Source organism: Gigantopelta aegis, chromosome 4 (genome assembly GCF_016097555.1).
Source record: "Gigantopelta aegis isolate Gae_Host chromosome 4, Gae_host_genome, whole genome shotgun sequence".
Taxonomy (NCBI): Eukaryota; Metazoa; Mollusca; class Gastropoda; order Neomphalida; family Peltospiridae; genus Gigantopelta; species Gigantopelta aegis.
In genome coordinates, this window is record NC_054702.1 from 104,421,306 (window position 1) to 104,442,701 (window position 21,396).

The window sequence follows — 21,396 nt, forward strand, 5'->3', positions numbered from 1 at the left end:
TTTCACGATTCCTTGGATATTATCAAGGTGATGAATGCAGGAGTGTGGAAGGGTCGACATACGTTCGTCCGCTTCTATTTTCGTGACATGGCAGTTGGTCCCGATGGTACTAGACGTATCCAGTCGGTGATTGCTGGTCAGCAGGTTGTTTCTGTACGACAAGCCACGAGACGAGGGAGACCTCTATTCCGGTAGGCAGCTCGTACAGGTCATGTCGGGAGATAGTTGAGCCAACTTTTTCGGGAAAGGGTGTGGTTGCTATCTGGGGCAGTCTAGTGTTTTCCTTTCACTTGTGAGATGGTTTTGCCTCACATGGGGGGTGGAAGATGTTTATTAATTCGGGTATTGATAATTAATAGTCACTTAGACTTTTATACCTCGTATGTCTTGGTTGTTTTACACCTTGTCATTACTTGAGACGATTCACGTTGGTCGAATGGGTAAGTCCTCACGTTTTCTTACCTCCTCCCATTAATGTTGAATTCACGTGCTCTAACGGTGTTAAATCACGTCCGTTATAGCATAGTTGTTGTGCTAGTACAGTAAGTTGAATAAGACTATTAGAAAATTTGTTTCTAATTTTCATTATTATTCATACTTACCTAGTACTAGCACAACAACGGTAACCTCCCACCCGCCCCTAGGAGATCTTCCCTGGATTCGGTCATTACGGACTTTGAATCGAGTGCGATGGTCTGCCCATGCGCGGATATGGATATACATCCGGCAAGGGAAGACAATTCTGCAGTGGAGGAGATGACTCAGGTTGTATAACATTGTTGTTGTGCTAGTACCAGTAAGTATGAATAATAATGAAAATTAGAAACAAATGTTCTAATTTTAGTTATGGGATTGCAGCTACTTTTGTACATGTAGTCAGCAGTGAAACCTCTTTGGATGTGTCTGAACCTAAATGGGCATATTAGGCAAATTACAGAGTTTCTGTCCTGTTTGATATCCTATCCATGACAATCAAATAGATGTTACCATTTAAAATGTAATTAAAATATACTGACATCCTCAGGGGTTGAAATTAAATTTTTACCACTATCCCAAAGGAATGGTGAATTTCAAAAAAGACCATTCTGTCTAAAAATGTAACATCCCTTCAATTATTAATGTACCACTAGTTTTCCTGACTGTGCTACGTCGCCCTGTACAACATTGTTTATATACCAGTCTATGCATTACTGCGTACTAGCTAGAATTACAAACGAACTCACTCCAAACATTAGTCTCGATCAAAACGACGTTTTATTTTGTACCGGTAAGTGCATGTGAAAGGTCTTAGTAGCGCGAGGATTTGTTCTGCAGAAATATGTAGCTGAAGAAAAAGCTTAAGTGGAATAGTCTCAGGCGATTTTTGGTATTCCGTGCTTTATTTTCACTTTCATGACGGAATATTGGAAAAATTGTTTTTATGGGGGTTTTCACTAACCGATGTTATATAAAACCAGTAAGATTGACTTCTTCCCAAGCCACACTCCAGATGTCTAAAATATAAAACACCCAGAAAATCAAACCCAAAATACTCTATCTTTAAATAAGGGGTGCTAAAAGCACCATAACCTGCATTTTGAACACTGTACGGGCCAAATTTATGAAGCCTGTTTTTCTTATACGCAGGTGTTTAAGCTTTATAAATGTATGTAGTTACATGTGTGTAAGACACAAACAGGCTTTGTAAATGTATGTAGTTACATGTGTGTAAGACACAAACAGGCTTTGTAAATGTATGTAGTTACATGTGTGTAAGACACAAACAGGCTTTGTAAATGTATGTAGTTACATGTGTGTAAGACACAAACAGGCTTTGTAAATGTATGTAGTTACATGTGTGTAAGACACAAACAGGCTTTGTAAATGTATGTAGTTACATGTGTGTAAGACACAAACAGGCTTTGTAAATGCGGCTCTACAACTACATTCAGAATGTTACATCATTGCCATTGCCATTGACATTGACATTTGTGATGTATGTTATGCCATATATTTATGTGTACAGGGACCATTTATGTAATGTAATATATAGTCAATTTTGTAAGCCACCCCTATATTATATTTTATAATGCTAAGGTCAATTACCTCTAAAATCACACAGTTTTCTTGTTATCTCCCTTTCCTTTCACTGTCAACATAACATAATTGCCCAACATTATTGGGTTTTCTTTTTGTATTTTTTATATATTTCTTTGATATTAATAAAAAAAATCATCTATGGAATTGTTAATAAATGCCAGTATTTAATTTCATGAATAAAAATGAACCATGGTTTTGAAAACATAGCATAACTCTACCAGACATTCCCCCAATCCCTTGTTTTGTAATATCCCAAGAAATCCCCTCCCTCACAAAGCATTACATAACTAATAAATAACTTAAAACAGGCTTAAAGTTCTTGTCCACTCTATTCCAAGTTGTTATAATTGCACTAGTCACATGCTATTCCATGTATTGCATTATAGTTTGAATCTGGTGAACAGTGAAACCTCGGAACACTGAATCCACTGTAAACCAGAATTCCTTTTTAAATGTCCGTACAGAACAGAACCTTTGTAAACCAGATATCCCTTTTAACTGGACTTTTACTTCGATTCCATGGGCAGATCTACACATGGAGTGGGGGGATGCAGTCTTTAGTGGGGGAGGCATAAGACCAAATTTTTTCTTATTTATATAGAATAGGACCAAAAAAAGAATCTGAACCCCCTCCCCCAGTTCCTACTGGCCTAATGGGTGTTGGTGTTGAGTTTAGAGGGGTTTCACTGTAATAGTGTTTATTTTTAATACATGACAGGGAACATTTTGTTTTCAAAATTTTGGTTAGCAATATTTCTTGTCAATTGAAAATTTATTAACAACTATTGTTTAATGTTTTATAAAAGCGGCGGGACGTAGCCCAGTGGTAAAGCACTCGCTCTATGTGCGGTCGATCTGGGATCGATTCCCGTTGGTGGCCCCATTGGACTATTTCTCGTTCCAGCCAGTGCACCATGACTGGTATGTCAAAGGCTGTGGTATATACTACCCTGTCTGTGGGATGGTGCATATAAAAGATCCCTTGCTGCTAATGGAAAAGAATAGCCCATGAAGTGGCGACAGCGAGTTTCCTCTCTCAATATCCGTGTGGTTCTTAACTTTGTGTCTGATGCCATATAATCTTAAATAAAATGTGTTGAGTTAAATAAAACATTTCTTTCTTTTTCTAATGTTTTATAATTGTTTAGCGATTATGAAATTATTTTTAGTGAATTGTGACACAATACTGAACATGGTGCATGTATATGTATTAAATATGTATATACATACACTTGTGATATTTAGTTTTGACTGTCTGTACTGAGTTTGCTGCAGACTCATGATGCTATGTTTGAAACTTGAGTAGTGAATCTCAATGGGATACTGAAGATGGTGCATGTATACATATTAAATATATATACTTGAAATTATTAGTTTTGACACTTCGTTTTTGCAGACTTTGCTGCAGGCCCATGATGCTATAGCGGAGCAGCAGCACAAGTCTGTGGCGGACGTGCAGCTGGACGAGGGTCTGGAGTACTCACTGATTCCATACGGAGAGGACACCGTCAAGATCATACACCTCGAGAAGACCAATGAACCTCTCGTAAATATAACTCTCATACATCCACATAGCAAACATTCATTTACAAAACATGATACAGCTATTTGTAATTTTGAAAAAAAAATTGTATGCACCAACATGACTGTATATTACATGAAGCATTGTTTTAAGATCCTGTTAAATAGGCATAGATTGTCTTTTGATGAATGATCCTGTTAAATGGGCATAGATTGTCTTTTGATGGATGTTCTATCGTCGTATTGCTGAACAGGCTTTCTCAGAAATTCTGCGAGAAAATAATTCAAAGTTATGTAATAAAAACAAAAAAGACTTAAGTGCCCCAACTAGGTTTTTATGAGTTTGAAATGTTTTGTTATTGGACACTACATTTCATGTGATTTAAGAGATTTTAAACAGAAGTCCCCTTCCCATCATCTATCTAAAAATTATACAAACATATCCACAAATTTCCAAGGTTTTAGGGTACATAATTTTACCTTTTGTACCCTCTGGCAGAAAGCCTGCTGACTTGTATCACCATCAGTCTACCTTCATTGCTACCTCCATGATTAGAAACTGATGCGCGGTCAGTCTAGGATTGATCCCTGTCAGTGGGCCCATTGGGCTATTTCTCGTTCCAGCAAGTGCACCACGAATCGTATATTAAAGACTGTGGTATGTGCTATCCTGTCTATGGGATGGTGCATATAAAAGATCCCTTGCTACTAATGGAAAATGTAGTGGGTTTCCTCTCTATGACTGTCAAAATTACCATATGTTTGATATCCAATAGCCGATGATTAATAAATCAATGTGCTCTAGTGGTGTCGTTAAACAAAACAAACTTTTTATTCAGTTTTTTTTCATAATTAGGAATTGGTGTATATCACATTTTGGAAATGAACTCTTTATATATCTCAGTGAAAGAAATAAGCAGAACTTTTCACTAGTCCACTGGACCAATATATTATAGAAATCTACTTGTCAGCCAATACTTTACTTGTCCAAATAAGTTGTTAGTTTTATTCAAGTGCTAGGACATCAGTTTTGATTGCTCAAAATCAAACTGCACTGAACATTTTCACTTGCCCACTGGACAACCATTGATGTACATTTTGCTTGTCCAACAAAATGTATGTGTTTATTTTGAACACTGTATCTCAGGTCTGTTCAGTAACTATATTTAAATCTACCTCGGATATACCAGTCTGCTTTAAGACAATTCTTCAACAGGTTCAGCTGGTTTAAAGTTTGATTGCACAGACATAATAAAATATTTTATGATCTTATTTGGATTAATTAATTAATTAATAAATAGTCAAATCATTTGTCCAGACTAACTTAGCTAATTTACTTGCACCATTTATCCTAATTAATTAAATTTTTAAATACAAAGAAACTAAATGTAAAAGTCTTAATTCTGGTTCTAAAATATTTTATTAAAAAAAGACAACAATGTTACATGTACAAATTGTGCATGTTTGATCTATGAACATTAGTACAGATATTAATATAGAATTTTTGGTGTTTGGTTCTTGACAGTTGTAGTTATAAACACTCTTTAGTTATATATACAGAATTCCATTGAAAACGCATCACCCAATTTACAGTTACTGCTATCGTATGTGTGAGGTTGCTATAAAACACAATAATCCTAACTCTTGTATACAATTTTCGGTTATTTACTGTCTACCAGAATACATCCAGTTATACAAAATCTGTTAAGTTTTATTATTTCTTGTCATGTCTATTTTATACCAACAAATCTTACTGGTGCATTTTCAATGAAGTTCATTATACTTTTTGGATTTTTTTCTTGATTGACATATCTTTTCTATATTCTGTAGCTTCACATTCTCTTGGGGCACCTGCTGGCTAAATTATTTGGAGGCAGACATCCTAGTTTGTCAATGTTTATGCTATTTATTTTACCAAGTTAAAACACAACTTTCTTACATCACAGACAAAGACGTCTATTTTTCTGTTGTTTATCGTAAAGAATGAATCATTGGTCCTCCTGCAAAAACCTGTGAAATAAAACTGTTTAATCAGATTCTCAATGCGAATCTTGGCAGATTTTAGACAAAAATAAACATTAAAAGACTGGAATATCTATTTTAGACAGTTTATACACATGTATACAAGTAACAATACAGGGCAGTACTTTCAAACTAAAATGGCACTTTTTTACATTCGGGGGTGTATGGGGGTCAACTGCTAGCTGCATGTCTGCTAGGTTAGCCATGCGATGTAGGTTTTAATATACTATATCAAAATGATGCATATTAGAAAGTATGTGTGCAGAGTGGGGTTGAAACACCCTGCTCGAAGCAAATTTTCTTTTTTAAATGTATTTTCTGGCGAATCATAACCCAAACCCTACTAGAAACTTTACTCGTCAAAGACCCACTACATAATTTGCTGCATGTGGGCCTTTCTCAGTGATACATACCTACATTGATGACAATGACTGAATGTAATATGACATAATAATTTATTTATATGACATGTATCTTGTTGACTGTCAGTTGGAAAAAACTGGAAAAAAAACTCAACAAATATACAGTTTAAAAGAAAATGTTTAAACAAATTTTAGTTGGTCATAACAGATGTAGTGATGTAACCAACAACAAATATGGAGTGTGAATAAGAACATTCTTGAGATAAATCTGTAGTTGTGGTCTTATTACAATCCCCAGATGTAATAAATAAAACAATATATCTTTTTTATGGGAAAAGAATTCTTTTATGACAGTAACTGATTAAAGGTCTTCTCTGGAGTATCATAATGGCTGGGAATTCTTGATTAGATAATCAGATTTGTGTAACCAACACTTTACTAGGATTGTTTCCATCTGCCCCTAATCAGGTAGTATTATAACAAGGCACTTGAGGTTGGCAATTCCAGCCATTGTTATTTAGCAAGCTTTGATAACCTGTTGCTCTCTCTTGCTATTTTCCTTCATTTCACAGATTTCCCAAGTGAGAGCTGTGGCTTATTTTTTTTGGCCAGGTGAACTCATTAAAAAAAGGCTCTGTTTATATATTCTGTTTTGTAGGTTTCTTTTGGCCTCAAATATTTTCTTTGATACAAAATGAAATAGGCAATGTGTTATTTCTGTTTTTAAGATGGGCAATGTGTTTTTCTCTCTTTAAACTGTAGTAGTGTTAGGAACCGGATAAATAGCTACGGAGACTAAATGCATGTAATTAGGGATAGATAAATATTAATGTTTGCTGGGTTTTGATGTTGATGTCACTTACCAGTTTCTTTTATGTCTGGTAATGTAATACTGTACATGTACAACACTTTTAGACTAACATTCCTGCTTCATGAAATATGGCTTTATTTGTAGAATTTCACTGTTCACAGGTGTCATACTAGTAGTAATTGTTTTCTAATCAAAATTATGTGCTTGTATAGATACAATACTTATTGTACCTTTAACCTACTTATATGGTTATGATATACTGATGAAATAGGGAACACATGAAATTATAGATAAAATTTAATTTACTACTAGCATTGCATTGTCTATATTTCATATGACATTATGTGGGTTTGGAAAGAAAGAAAGAAATGTTTTATTTAACGACACACTCAACACATTTTATATGGTGTCAGACATATGGTTAAGAACCACACAGATTTTGAGAGAAAACCCGCTGTCGCCACTCCGTGGGCTACTCTTTCCGATTAACAGCAAGGGATCTTTTATTTGTGCTTCCCACATGCAGGATAGCACAAACCATGGCCTTTGTTGAACCAAATATGGATCACTGGTCAGTGCAAGTGGTTTACACCTACCCATTGAGCCTTACGGAGCACTCACTCAGGGTTTGGAGTCGGTATCTGGATTAAAAATCCCATGCCTCAACTGGGATCTGAACCCAGTACCTACCAGCCTGTTGACCGATGGCCTAACCACGACTCCACTGAGGCCGGTCTTATGTGGGTTTGGATGTTGGTAGTATTGAACTGCCAGTAAAATGATCAACTTCTGACAATATGGATTGATGGTATTGGTTGCAGCCGATATTTGCTTTACAATTTGTGTGATCTCTTATTTCTTTCCATCAGTATAGTTACTGCACATCTGACCTCGATTAGTAGCCCAGTGAAAACACTTTGATGGGATGGATTTAGGTACATTTTGTGTTGTCACATTAATTCATTTGTAGTGCAGGCCAACATCAAAACATACAGTAGCATCATTTCTTGACATTCCTTGAAAATAATGTTAATAAGTTATAAAAAAATAAAACTGAAGTAGTCTCACCCATGTAGTAAGGACTTTGCCATTGTGAAATGAACCTTAAAATTTATCTTTTTAGACCATATTACATGTTAATTCTGTTATATAGCAACCCTCACAGTTCACAAAGCCTTCCAATTTGTGCATAGTATCTTGTAATGTACAGTGAAACATCACAAAACTGGACTCTCTGGAAACTGGAATTCCCTAAAAATTGTAAATTTTTTCATTGGTGCTCTTTAAATACTAGTACAGAACAACCTCTATAAAGCGGATGCTGGTTAAAAGTAAGATTTGTTTCTGTGTTCTGTGAGTGTCCGGTGTAGAGGGGTTTCATTGTACTTGTGTGTATGTGCACACTCACTGAACTCTGTCTGATCACTTCTGATCGGGCTGTGATTTATGATATATCTTTGTTGTGGTGACTATCTCGGTGTCAGGGATGACATCATGGGTTAGGGTCACCTTTCTTCAGGAATTTTTAAAACTTCATTGTGAAGTGACAGAAGTAACTAAAACAATATGTTTTTAATATATTGAATTGTATGATATGATTATTTCCACTTTTATATCAAGTATAGTCATAATTCTTAATATTCAGTTGTATTTACTGTCTTGCTGTTTTGTTGTTGGCGGCATAATTTTTAAACCTATTCTCCACACACCCCATAATAAAAACCCACCAAAAAACAACATAACAAAAAGATCCCAAAGACTATATACAGAACAAAAAATAGGTTACTGTATTTTTGACATGTGGCATTTTTATGTTTAGGTTGTTATCACCCTTTACAAATACGTAGCCTACATCAGAACTCTACTGTGAAAAACACTGTTGTTGTAAATACAGACAACTAGATATTGTTGTGGTACCAGTTTGAAATTACGTATTTTACACATTTTATAAGATAGATTCTTAAGCTTAATGGGCAGAATGGTCTTGGATCGATCACCATCAGTGGGCCCATTGGGCTATTTCTTGCTCCACGACTGGTATCAAAAAGGCATGGTATGGTGCATATAAAAGCTTCCTTGCTGCTGTAGACAAAAAGAGTAGTCCATGCAGTGATGGCAGCAGGTTCCTCTCTAATTATGTCTGTGATACTTGACCATATGTTCTACGCCATATAACTGTAATTAAAATATGTGATGAGTGATTCATTAAATAAAATATTTCTTCCTTCCTTCCTTCCTTCCTTCCTTCCTTCCTTCATTTTTAAACTTAATGTTGCTTTTTTCCCTATCTTAATGACTGTATTATTTCAGGGTGCCACTGTGAAAAATGATGGTGACAGAGTTGTTATTGGAAGAATAGTGAAAGGTGGTGCAGCAGAAAAAAGCGGTATGTCATTTTAATGGTATCTTATATAGGAATACTGAAGGGAAACTTTTAAATAGACCTCAACACAATTTAAGCAATATATAATTGAAACAGTTTTGCAATAACGCTTCTGTTATGGTACGTTAAAGAATCCAGTCATTAGAATGATGTGGTTTGATAAGCACTGCTGACTTTGTCCCTGTAAACATAATGAAGCATGATTTATTTGGAAGAATCAGGTGGTAGTAAAGAGAAAACAGACTTAAACCAAAAACAATATCAATCATCATCGCACCATCATGAAATAAAAATAATGTGGTATGGATCAAAACAAATGTTGACCTGTGTGAGAGAAAACTTTATATATAAGATTCTCTTCAAAATGGTCCGCTATACTGGAGGTTTATCATGGATTATGAAAATATCTTGCATTATTAAAGCAGGGTACCAAGGATTTATGCAGGGTATTTCGCCAGGTTCGCCATCTGATGATATTGGTAAAATGAGTGCTTGTAAATCATACTTGGGATATGTTTTTAGTCCACTGAATAATGCAGTACACCACTGTTAAATTAATTTATTAGAACCTGTAGACATAATTATTGGGAATTTTTTTAATTTTTAGTATAAATATTGGGAAATTTCTAAGTCATTTTTGTTTGGTAAGGGGCCTTTGTTATGACCTACAGAACACCTGGATAAATCTCTGAGTACAGTTACTATGAATCTTTGCAATAAAGGAGCACATTTTTTATTGCTCTGCTCCTTCAGTAATGATAAGTTTGTAGCCCTCGACTTTATAGCGCAAGTGTAAGCAATAAAGTTTTGAAGTTCAATTAAAAAACATTTTTTTGCTTCTTTATTGATCTTGACAAATAACAATAAGTTTGTAGCCCTCGACTTTATAGCACAATATAAGCAATAAAGTTTTGAAGTTCAATTAAAAATATTTCATTTCTGTATTGATCTTGACATTTACACAAAACGGTCATGATGATAAGTGACACCTGTAACATAATGATTTGGATTATTTTGCAGGTTTGTTGCAGGAAGGGGATGAGATTCTTGATGTAAATGGGATTAATATCCAAGGCAAGAATGTGAACGATGTGTCTGAAATGCTTGCCAACATGTCCGGCACTATCACATTCATGATTGTACCCAATCACAGCTACAGCAGCCCCACACCCACGCCAACCCCAAGAACAGATATGGTAAGACTTAACATGTGTTTATCTAAAAAAAAAAAAAAAAAAATTATACTAAAGTCATGCATTAATGTTTTTAGATACTTATCTGTAGCAGTGGCAGATTAGTCCAACATTGCTGTCTTGAAAACCTAGCAGAGCATATTTAAGTTCTGTCATATTTTTTTTATCACCCATGAAACATTCCAAATGAAAATAATAGCATGGCTTTTGAAAACAATAGATTGATACGATAATAAAATACATGGTGTACCAAATGTTTCTTCCACAAGCAACTATGCTCCAGTCATACCAGTTCAGATTCCAATGAAGATTCTACTTCATTATGGTTTAAATAATGTTACTTCTTGTCTATTGTTTCTTTCAATGTTTCACTCACATGAAGGCTTTGTTTTACTATGTTAAACGTAATGTGTTCTTTTCGGTGTTTCAGACTCACATGAAGGCTCTGTTTTACTATGTTTCACTATGTTAAACGTAATGTGTTCCATTCCATGACTCCCATGAAGGCTCTGTTTCACTATGTTAAACGTAATGTGTTCTATTCCATGTTTCAGACTCACATGAAGGCTCTGTTTCACTGTTAAATGTAATGTGTTCTATTCTGTGTTTCAGACTCACACGAAGGCTCTGTTTCACTATGTTAAACGTAATGTGTTCTATTCTGTGTTTCAGACTCACACAAAGGCTCTGTTTCACTGTTAAATGTAATGTGTTCTATTCTGTGTTTCAGACTCACACGAAGGCTCTGTTTCACTATGTTAAATGTAATGTGTTCTATTCTGTGTTTCAGACTCACACAAAGGCTCTGTTTCACTGTTAAATGTAATGTGTTCTATTCTGTGTTTCAGACTCACACGAAGGCTCTGTTTCACTGTTAAATGTAATGTGTTCTATTCTGTGTTTCAGACTCATATGAATGTTCTGTTTCACTATGTTAAATGTAATGTGTTCTATTCCATGTTTCAGACTCACATGAAGGTTCTGTTTTACTATGTTAAACGTAATGTGTTCCATTCCATGTTCCAGACTCACATGAAGGCTCTGTTTCACTATGTTAAACGTAATGTGTTCCATGCCATGTTTCAGACTCACATGAAGGCTCTGTTTCACTATGTTAAACGTAATGTGTTCCATTCCATGTTCCAGACTCACATGAAGGCTCTGTTTCACTATGTTAAACGTAATGTGTTCTATGCCATGTTTCAGACTCACATAAAGGCTCTGTTTCACTATGTTAAACGTAATGTGTTCCATTCCATGTTCCAGACTCACATGAAGGCTCTGTTTCACTATGTTAAACGTAATGTGTTCCATGCCATGTTTCAGACTCACATAAAGGCTCTGTTTCACTATGTTAAACGTAATGTGTTCCATTCCATGTTTCAGACTCACATGAAGGCTCTGTTTCACTATGTTAAACGTAATGTGTTCCATTCCATGTTCCAGACTCACATAAAGTCTGTTTCACTATGTTACGTAATGTGTTCCATTCCATGTTCCAGACTCACATGAAGGCTCTGTTTCACTATGTTAAACGTAATGTGTTCCATGCCATGTTTCAGACTCACATGAAGGCTCTGTTTCACTATGTTAAACGTAATGTGTTCCATGCCATGTTTCAGACTCACATAAAGGCTCTGTTTCACTATGTTAAACGTAATGTGTTCCATGCCATGTTTCAGACTCACATGAAGGCTCTGTTTCACTACGACCCCGAGGATGACCTGTACATTCCGTGTCGCGAGCTGGGCATCTCATTCAGAAAGGGCGACATCCTGCACGTGATCAACCAGGACGATGCCCACTGGTGGCAGGCCTACCGGGACGGGGAGGAGGACCAGTCGCTGGCCGGGCTCATACCCAGCAAGACCTTCCAGGAACAGTATGTATTTCATTAAATCCACTATTAGTTACTAATAAGAAATTAAGCGAACAATATGTATCAAGAAAAGTGCAACATAAATAACTGACAGCTACATGCTTCATCTTGCTGTAGTCTATTCACCATGACTACATACTTCAAGAAATAGTTATTCCAACAGGCCTTGGCTTAGTGGTTAAGCCATTGGACTACAGGGTAGGTACAGGGTTCACAGCCCAGTACCGGCTCTAACCCAGAGCGAGTTCTTACGGGGTCAATGGGTAGGTGTAAGGCCACTACACCCTCTTCTGTCTCACTAAACGCTAACCAACGAACAACTAACCCACTGTTCTGGACAGACAGCCAAGATAGCTGAGGTGTGTACCCAGGACAGCGTTCTTGAACCTTAATTGGATATAAGCATAAAAATAAGTTGAAATGAAAATGAATAGTTATTCCAGTGGCAGGGTATAGCTCAGTTGTAGAGTGTTTATTGCCTGAGGTGGGACAGATTGTGGGTTTTTTTCCCTTTCCTAACCAGTGTCTCTCAATGGGTACATAATAGAAAATTAATTTAAAATATTTTTTGTTGCTTTTTTATAAGAATGGCCCATATATTTAGCAATGGGTTTCCTCTCGCAGGGCTTTAGATCTCACTACTTTGTGCACAACAGATTTGGTTTCTTAGTACAGAGAGATCTTTTTAGCACATTGATGTTATTAACAACTACTGAAGGGTCACAGATATTCAGAGATGCATTTTAAGTTGTTTTAATCTAATTCAAGCATAATATTTTACTGATTTTGAGGTTAGCACATTTGTGTTTAATTAGGTATGTTTATTTTGGGTATAGTTATTTTGGTCACAGCATTTAACATCTTTGCTTTGGTGCAATCAGCCCTGTGTCATTCTCTAAGCCAAATGTTGAAACAACAATGGTGTACTGTTTAAAATATGCTTAAATCAACTTTTATATATACTACTTAAAAGAATTTAAGGGTCAGACGATATTTTCGACATTATTTTCTAAATGTCAATTATATTAGCTAGACCATAATGTCACGCATGGTATTGTTCCATTTTGACGAAAGTGGGTCTAAGCAACCCATAAATGAATTAAAATCTACTGTCATTGACACTGTCGACTAGTTCTAATGGCGAAAACATGCTTACATTTGCACGTAAATTAGGGCGAAAGCGAAAGGTCTGCTAAGTGCCTATAACTTGCGTTTTTCACAAAGCGCTTCATTTGCACGCTTTGCACGTGTATTCCATGTTCCCAATGCTGAATTTCCGTATAATTGGAGCTTGCGTTAGTGTACGGTGCACACTCCAAATTCGACAATGGTATGACTTCAACTGACTATCGAAGATCAAGGAAGGGCTATTCCTTGGCTTCAGGATGGCAATACGCAAAGAAATGTTGCTCTGAGACTTAGTGTCAGTCAGAGTGTCGTTGGCCGACTGTGGCAACGGTACCAAGCAACGAATTCTGTTCGAAATCGTCCACGTTCGGGAAGACCCCGAAGCACTACAAATAGAGAGGACCGCTACATCACCAATATGGCTCTACGTCAATGCACAACCACTGCACGCCAATTACGTGACAATCTGCGGACTGCAACTGGAACTCGAGTGTCTGATCAAACTATACGCAATCGTCTGAGAGCCAATAATCTACGCTGCCATTGCCAGGCTGTTCGACCACCACTCCTACCACGTCACAGAACGGCCAGACGTCACTGGTGCACGCTTCATCTGCGGTGGCAACGTGTTCAGTGGGGTCGAGTGATGTTCACTGATGAGTCCAGGTTTAGTCTCCAGTTCAACGACGGTCGGGTTCGTGTCTACAGATGTCCTGGGGAGCGCTTCGCTGACGTTAACGTTAGACAACGTCACCGGTTCGGTGATGGCAGCGTCATGGTGTGGGGCGGCATCTCTATCCACCACAGGACCCCCCTCTATGTGGTGGATGGCAATCTGAATGGAATCCGCTATCTGAATGAGATTATCCAGCCGTTGGTTCTCCCAGGCCTTCAGCAGATTGGCGGCGGGGTAGTTCTGCAGGATGACAATGCCAGACCCCACCGCGCCAGGGTGGTAACGGACTTTCTCAGACAACAAGGTATCGCCAGGATGGATTGGCCAGCATATTCTCCTGACTTGGCCCCAATAGAGTTCGCCTGGGACGAATTAGGCAGGAGAGTTCGGGATAACCATGCCCCTCCGGCCAACCTTCATGATCTGGGTCAACTTCTTGTGGCAGAGTGGCAGGCCATTCCCCAAGAGTTCTTCAGACGTCTGATCAACAGCATGAGGCAACGATGTGTCGAGTGTATTCACGCCAGGGGTGGATTCACACACTATTAAACGAATGTTCTAATGTGTAAAATCCATGTTTGACAACCTTCAACTTTGACAGCATGTCATGTGACTTTCTTGTATACAGTGACGTTTATTTGTGGGTTTTTGTAAATATGGAACAATAAATAAAAAAATTGGTGTAGTTTACATCATCAATCTAATACACTCTGAAACTTATTTGGTTATAAATTTTTGACCCTTAAATTCTTTTGAGTAGTATATTTCCTTTCCTAGAGGAAGTGATCATTCCAAATCAATATAGCACAAAATTTGACTTAATCATTAACTGTATTTACATTATGTATGGTATTTCTTACATCCAGTAATATTATTTGCAGACGTGAAGCCTTGAAGCAGTCTCTACCAGCTGATGGTAAAGAGAACAAGAGGAAGGGAAGATCGTGTGTTTGTGGGAAAACCAATAAGAAGAAAAAGAAGAAGAAGAAATCTTCCCTGTACTCTGGCACTGGAGAAGGTGTGCAAGACTAGGTTTCAGACATGGCTCAACTGTTTTCCACTTGTTAACATCATAGTTTTTGGCATTTTATATTTAAAATTGCTAATGACACTTAATTCTTTAAATAAATAAATAAATCCCAACCAATGCTTACTTAACTCTTTCACCACTAAGTTTTACAGTCTTGACCTTCCCTGCACACTGAGTTTAAATAGCAGATTTATGATCATGTTTGTTAAAGGATAAAACTACTTGTTTTTTCATTAATTTTAGTTATAGGCTATACATTTCCAGAAAGGTGAATGGACGGCTGTCTAGATAAAAAAAATAATACTTTAAAAATGTTAGATTCAACAGGTACAAATCTGGTAATTACAGGTAAACTATGCATATTACTCGCCTATTTGAGTAGGTAGGACTGGTAATTTAAAAAACCCAACAGTACAAATGTTTTTCTTGTTGGATAATTAATTAATTAACATTCCAGTTATAATTTTAAAATATATATTTACAATGCTTTTGCAAAATTAAGCTTTCATTTCATCAACAGAAATATCATACCACACACCTTTGTTGTTAGCAGGATCTGTATCACGCTTTTTTTTGGCATTCATGTTGGTAAATTACACAATTTTTCCATACACTGTATTGGAATAAAATAGCGAAAAGTACTCTATGGCGTTTGTGTTGACGTCAAACTCTTTTACGGGCCCCGGATTTTTAGTAAACGTTGATGTGCAGGTAACCGAATATGGCTCATATGTCCAGGTAAACTCAGGCGCGTGGTAAAACAGTGGCAAGTCATCTTGTAACTCGTCATCGGTATAATTTTCTTCTAAATTGCCATGTTGAATGACATTTCGTTCACGATCGCCAATCTCGATTAAATCAAATGCACCAAAGTCCATAATATCCCACATTTCATCATCGGAAAACCCGTCATCTGAATCGCAACCATTGTTTTCAACAGACGAAATTTCGTCACCTCGGTTCATGTTTAATTACAGTCAGAATATCAGTATAAACTTGGAAAAACTCATTCAAAATTCGCTAGAACATGGGCGCAGCCATTACAGTGTGTCACATGGCAGCTATGGTCGCGCGAGATTTTGTCTAATTATTATATTCACGCGTCACTCGGCGCCAAATATGAACAGGTGTTACAAGCTGCTAAACCGGCCTGTCGTGGTGAGAGGCACTGGTATCGCAAGCCGGTATACCGGCCTGCCGTGGTGAGAGGCACTGGTATCGCAAGCCGGTATACCGGCCTGTCGTGGTGAAAGAGTTAATAAATAATTTTTGTGATTATTTGTTTGTGCAAGTTTATTTATGTAGTTGAGATGGACTAACCTGTATATAACAGTCACCTGTCCACGATAGCCATTATTAAACCTCCCTACGTATTACCTTCTTTATTTTATCTGTAACAGTCACCTACTTTACACAGCCAAAATTAATCTGTTATAATGGTCAAAAAATAACATTGACCATAGATCTTTTTCATTATCAAAAATATGTTAAATTAACTATGTGACCACATGACTGCTGTACACTAAGCTTAGTTCCAATATAACATTTAAAAAGTGAAGTGTTATTGTACATAACAGATTTTTAATTTTAAAGTTTCATCTATGAATGTACTAATGTGATTATATCATTGGTATTTTTCTTACATATATACAAATTGCAATAATTTTGTTACATTTTTCAGAAACTGAAGAGATTCTGACATATGAAGAGGTGGCAAGATACTTACCCCAACCTAACCGCAAAAGACCAATAGTTCTGATTGGTCCATCCAATGTTGGGAGACAGGAGCTGCGACAACGACTGATGGAGTCTGATTATGACAGATTTGCTGCTGCTGTACCACGTAATTAGAAATATTGTTCTTACCTTTATTTATTTTCTTGCTTGTTTTTTTCCTTACATAAAATACAAATATATGGATATAAAATGCATTTTTGAAACCAGTATTAATGTAATTTACATATTTTCAATTGATCATCAGTGCATTGGGTGGAAGATAAGATCTTAATTTAACTCAGTGGGTAGATATAAAAGACACTTTATGCTAGTGGTTAATCCCATTATGGTAAAAGCAGGTTTTTTCTCATGTGCTACAATGACCATGTGCTTAAAACATAATTAGATAGACACTTGGTTGTGTGGTCTTTAACAAAAGAAAATAGATCTAGTATACAAATGAATAATGAAACACATCCTTTTCCATTTTCTTTGTTGACCCGAAACAACATTGTACATGTTACAATTACAAAGTGGCTATAACATTAAGATTTAGCTAATAAAATTTTCATTAACTTACCCACATTTGAATAATTTTGTAAAAATTGCCTAAATCGGGATTCCTTCCAGTAAAAGCCCTGTACAATCACCAAAGAATGTTTGTAATCATTTACATTTGTTTGTATATTTAAATATATACCCTTGTTTGTTTTCAGACACAAGTCGTACGAGAAAGGAGGAGGAGATTGATGGTAAAGACTACCATTTCATATCGAGGACAGCGTTTGAAGATGATATTTCTGCCAACAAGTTTGTGGAGTACGGGGAGTTTGAGAAGAACTTGTATGGAACGAGCGTCCATGCTATCCGACAGGTGGTCAACAAGGGACAGATCTGTGTACTTAACCTTCACCCCGAGGTATGTTCATCAGATGATGAGCTGGTCTCGTCTGTAGCTAAAGTTGGCTACAAAATATACTTGGTTAATCAAATTTTACTTTGGTATGTTGGCTTTTTCGTTCAAACAATAACTGCAAGTTTTCAAAAAAACGTCTGAGAGAAAACAATTCTAGCTCAGTTGTTGTTACAGATCTGTGCGAGGTGTACCTTATTTGGGAGGTCAGGTCATAAGTTTTAAGGTGCACTTTTTCAGAACAAGCTGTTGTAGCACACGTCTGTTTGGAAGAACATTAAGGTGTCCTTTTATAGGTAGGTAGGTAACTGGTTTAATATGTTCATATACCACTAGGGTGTCAAACACGCCATCTTTTTATAAAGACTGTCCTGAGTTTGAAGCCATTGTAAGATGTTTTCCACTAAGAGACTTCTTGGTGACTAAAATTTCATAATAAATACATTTTCTTGGTTTGAACTATTACAAACATTTAGACAACAACAAACACCTTATTTATCCAAACACTTATATTCTAAACAAGGAAATATCTTTATTGTATAAATTTAGTCATCAAAATGTTATTTTATTATAGCCAGTGAGACAGAGGTGGCTACAGATTTGATTGTCATCTATTTGTTAATGTTTCTCTTTCATTTCAGTCTTTAAAGATGCTGCACAGTTCAGACTTAAAACCATATGTGATATTTATTTGTCCACCAAACCTGGAAAAATTGCGAGCACTTCATCAAAAGCTGGGCAAAGCTGGAATACCGGTGTGTATAAAGATTGTTTTTTAAAGCCAAATACAATTCATTGGTATTTAAGTATTTTATCAGTTGTTAGGTTTACTTTAATAATGAATACCTTTTATACTGTAATGATTTTATGGGGTCACATCAGGATTCTAGAAAGTGAACCATGCTTTTAAACTAATATTCTACGGGATGCAGCTCAGTGGTAAATTGTTCACCTGATGCGCAGTTGGTCTAGGGTCCATCAGTGTTGGTAGGCTCATTGGGCTATTTCTTGTCCAAGCCATGACTGGTATGTCAAAGGTATGTGCTATCCTGTATGTGGGATGGTGCATATAAAGATCACTTGCTACTAATGAACAAATATAGCAGGTTTTATTTTAAAGATTATATGTAAAAATTACGAAATGTCTGACATCCATTAGCCGATGATAAGTAAATCAATGTGCTCAGGTGTTGGTGTTAAACAAACAAACTTTGAATTGTTGTATTTGACCATTTGCAGGCATTAATTAATATAGGTTTTTTTATTGCTAATTTAATTTTACTGGCGATGTGAATGAAATATGTGTTGAATTAGAATTAAATTATATTATTGCCACAAAAATTATTATAGATGGTTTCCACACACAGCCAAAACTGTAAACTATAAACTTAATGCAAAAAAAAGCCCCAATAATAGTATAAATAAGCTACTTTATTGGCAACTATCTCACATATCTTATGGCAGCTTAAAAATTTATCGTACCATTACTAAAGAACATTTGACATTATGAAAATGTCAGTTTTGTTCTTTCATAATCATTTGTTTGTTGATTTTAGGATGAGGAGCTGCGTGAAATCATAGAGAAAGCGCGAGAGGTGGAGGATGTGTACGGACATTTGTTTGACTACATTCTCGTGAACATGGACATCGACCGGTCCTATGACGAGTTGCTGCGGGAGATCAACAGACTGGAAATGGAGCCCCAGTGGGTCCCAAAACACTGGCTGGATGCCAACTACATGTGATCCTACGGTGGGAGATCAACAGACTGGAAATGGAGGCCCACTACATGTGAACCTTAATATCCTAAGTGTCTCGTTCACAGCTACAGCATTCTGTTGGGATACCTCGCCTGGTGTTTATAAAATTTTGGAGTCTAGACCCCAGACTCTAATAGTCTGAGACTTTTAATGTCATGGCAATGTCATACAAATTGAGTCTGAACTCTTAAAAGTTCTATAAGTACGGGCTCGGGCTCAGATGTGTGTGAGCGACAGACATGAAGCATGTCATATTGGATCGTTCCAGTGATATGTGGAATTGACAGACACCAAGGATAGCATATCGGATCCTTCTAGTGATATGTGGAATTGACAGACACCAAGGATAGCATATCGGATCTTTCCAGTGATATGTGTAATATCGTTATTGGAAGCCTATTGGAGAATTCTGTGTGGTTGTTCAAATTTATTATCATCAATCCGTTTATATAAAATGCTTCCATGACTGTACAGCAATCAACATATATGCATGTTTTTTTAATATCTGTGAACATGTACATTGATTATCTTATATGTACAGCTGTAACTAAATAGGCCAGTAACAAAATTGCTTGACCTTGACGAAAAAGATGTACATTGGTTTCAGACACATACGCAAATGTTCCTATGGAGGGCAGGGGTGGGGTGCAGTTTATTTTTAAATGTAAACCTTCACAAGTAAAAAATAATCTTATATTTTGTTCAGGTGACCTAATATGGTGGGTAATTTTAGTTTCCCCCATGGGTATATATATCAAAGATATATTTTTACCTAATGCTAATCTTTAAAGATAATTTTTATATTTCATATAACCCCACTTTCATAAAATCATCACAACAAATATTTTTCTACTCCTGTATTTCTTTTCTTTCCCAAAAATTAATTTATGTAACTTAAAGGGACACGCCTTAGTTACGGCGTTGTTTTTCGCTATTAAACCCATTTTTTCACAAATAAAATTGCACTTTACTTACATTTTATTATTTAGAATACACATTTCCATTCACCTGAAGTGCTTTTTGGTAATCCTGGTAATCCTGATGTTTGTAAAACCACGAAATGCATTTTTATTATTTCTTAAAAAGCCGCGTGCACTCGAGAAAAAACCGTTAAGCAAGCGAGGTCCAATCTATTTTTAGAGGGAATCTTCCTGTGTAAACATCACAGACGTTGGTATACCATGTGACCGTTATCATTTTGGTTCGGTTTGTTTTCTCGTGCACGGTTCGTGCAATCAACATCCGATTTGTTGTCGTTTGCTTGTTGTTCATTTGTGAGATTTTTCTTCACAGTTCGTGAACATTTTCAGTAACAATAAAGTTCAGACAAGTAAGTGTCTCAATACAAAATGTTACAAACCCTTAAAACCAATAATTTTGCTAAGTCTTACGATATTTGGAGAGGGGATACAACCAGGACAGAACAGTTGGAACATGTCCAGGAGAGGTGAAAGGAACGCACCCCAAGTCTCTGCGCACTCTGTGAAATTTGTCGTGACGTAGGCATTGTTGTGCTTCGAGCGACATCTACCGGTGACATCAGAAAACTAACTTTCAAAATTATTTCAAGCAATTGGGACATGGGGATACCCATGGTATTTATCGATATAAAACCTGCTTTTTCACTCCATTTGATAAAAACGTGATCTAAGTGTGTTACAGGTTTGTAGATTAACCAAATTATAATTTATTTTCGCTGGATGGAACTAGGGTGTGCGGCTTTAAAAGAAAATAATAAAATCACTTCCCTACTAATACACTACTAACATGGTGGACTGGTTAGTGCAGCCAACCAGTGTTTTGGTTATGCATGATTGAAGTGTGTGGGGTTAAAGAACTAAAGTACTGTCGGAAATAGAATAAAAATTATTTTCGTCATATTAAGTTAAAGAACTAAAGTACTGTCGGAAATAGAATAAAAAT

The 21,396-nt window shown here is 36.4% G+C and overlaps 1 protein-coding gene across 5 annotated transcripts in view; it reads left to right on the plus strand.

The window, feature by feature from the left end:
* LOC121371653 (MAGUK p55 subfamily member 5-like) overlaps window positions 1–19,592 on the plus strand; it is a 69,973-nt gene extending 50,381 nt beyond the window's left edge. For 4 of the 5 annotated variants that reach the window (XM_041497698.1, XM_041497697.1, XM_041497699.1 and 1 more), the window contains 9 exons: window positions 3,476–3,625; window positions 9,106–9,181; window positions 10,199–10,374; window positions 12,054–12,253; window positions 14,936–15,072; window positions 16,766–16,927; window positions 17,517–17,719; window positions 18,355–18,468; window positions 19,270–19,592. In XM_041497698.1, coding sequence (XP_041353632.1) covers window positions 3,476–3,625; window positions 9,106–9,181; window positions 10,199–10,374; window positions 12,054–12,253; window positions 14,936–15,072; window positions 16,766–16,927; window positions 17,517–17,719; window positions 18,355–18,468; window positions 19,270–19,458 — 1,407 coding nt within the window. In that variant the 3' untranslated portion in view covers window positions 19,459–19,592. Of the gene's footprint in view, window positions 1–3,475; window positions 3,626–9,105; window positions 9,182–10,198; window positions 10,375–12,053; window positions 12,254–14,935; window positions 15,073–16,765; window positions 16,928–17,516; window positions 17,720–17,953; window positions 18,010–18,354; window positions 18,469–19,269 lie in introns of those variants that run through there. The other variant, XM_041497700.1, reaches the window with a different exon arrangement.
* Window positions 19,593–21,396: the final 1,804 nt, after the last annotated feature.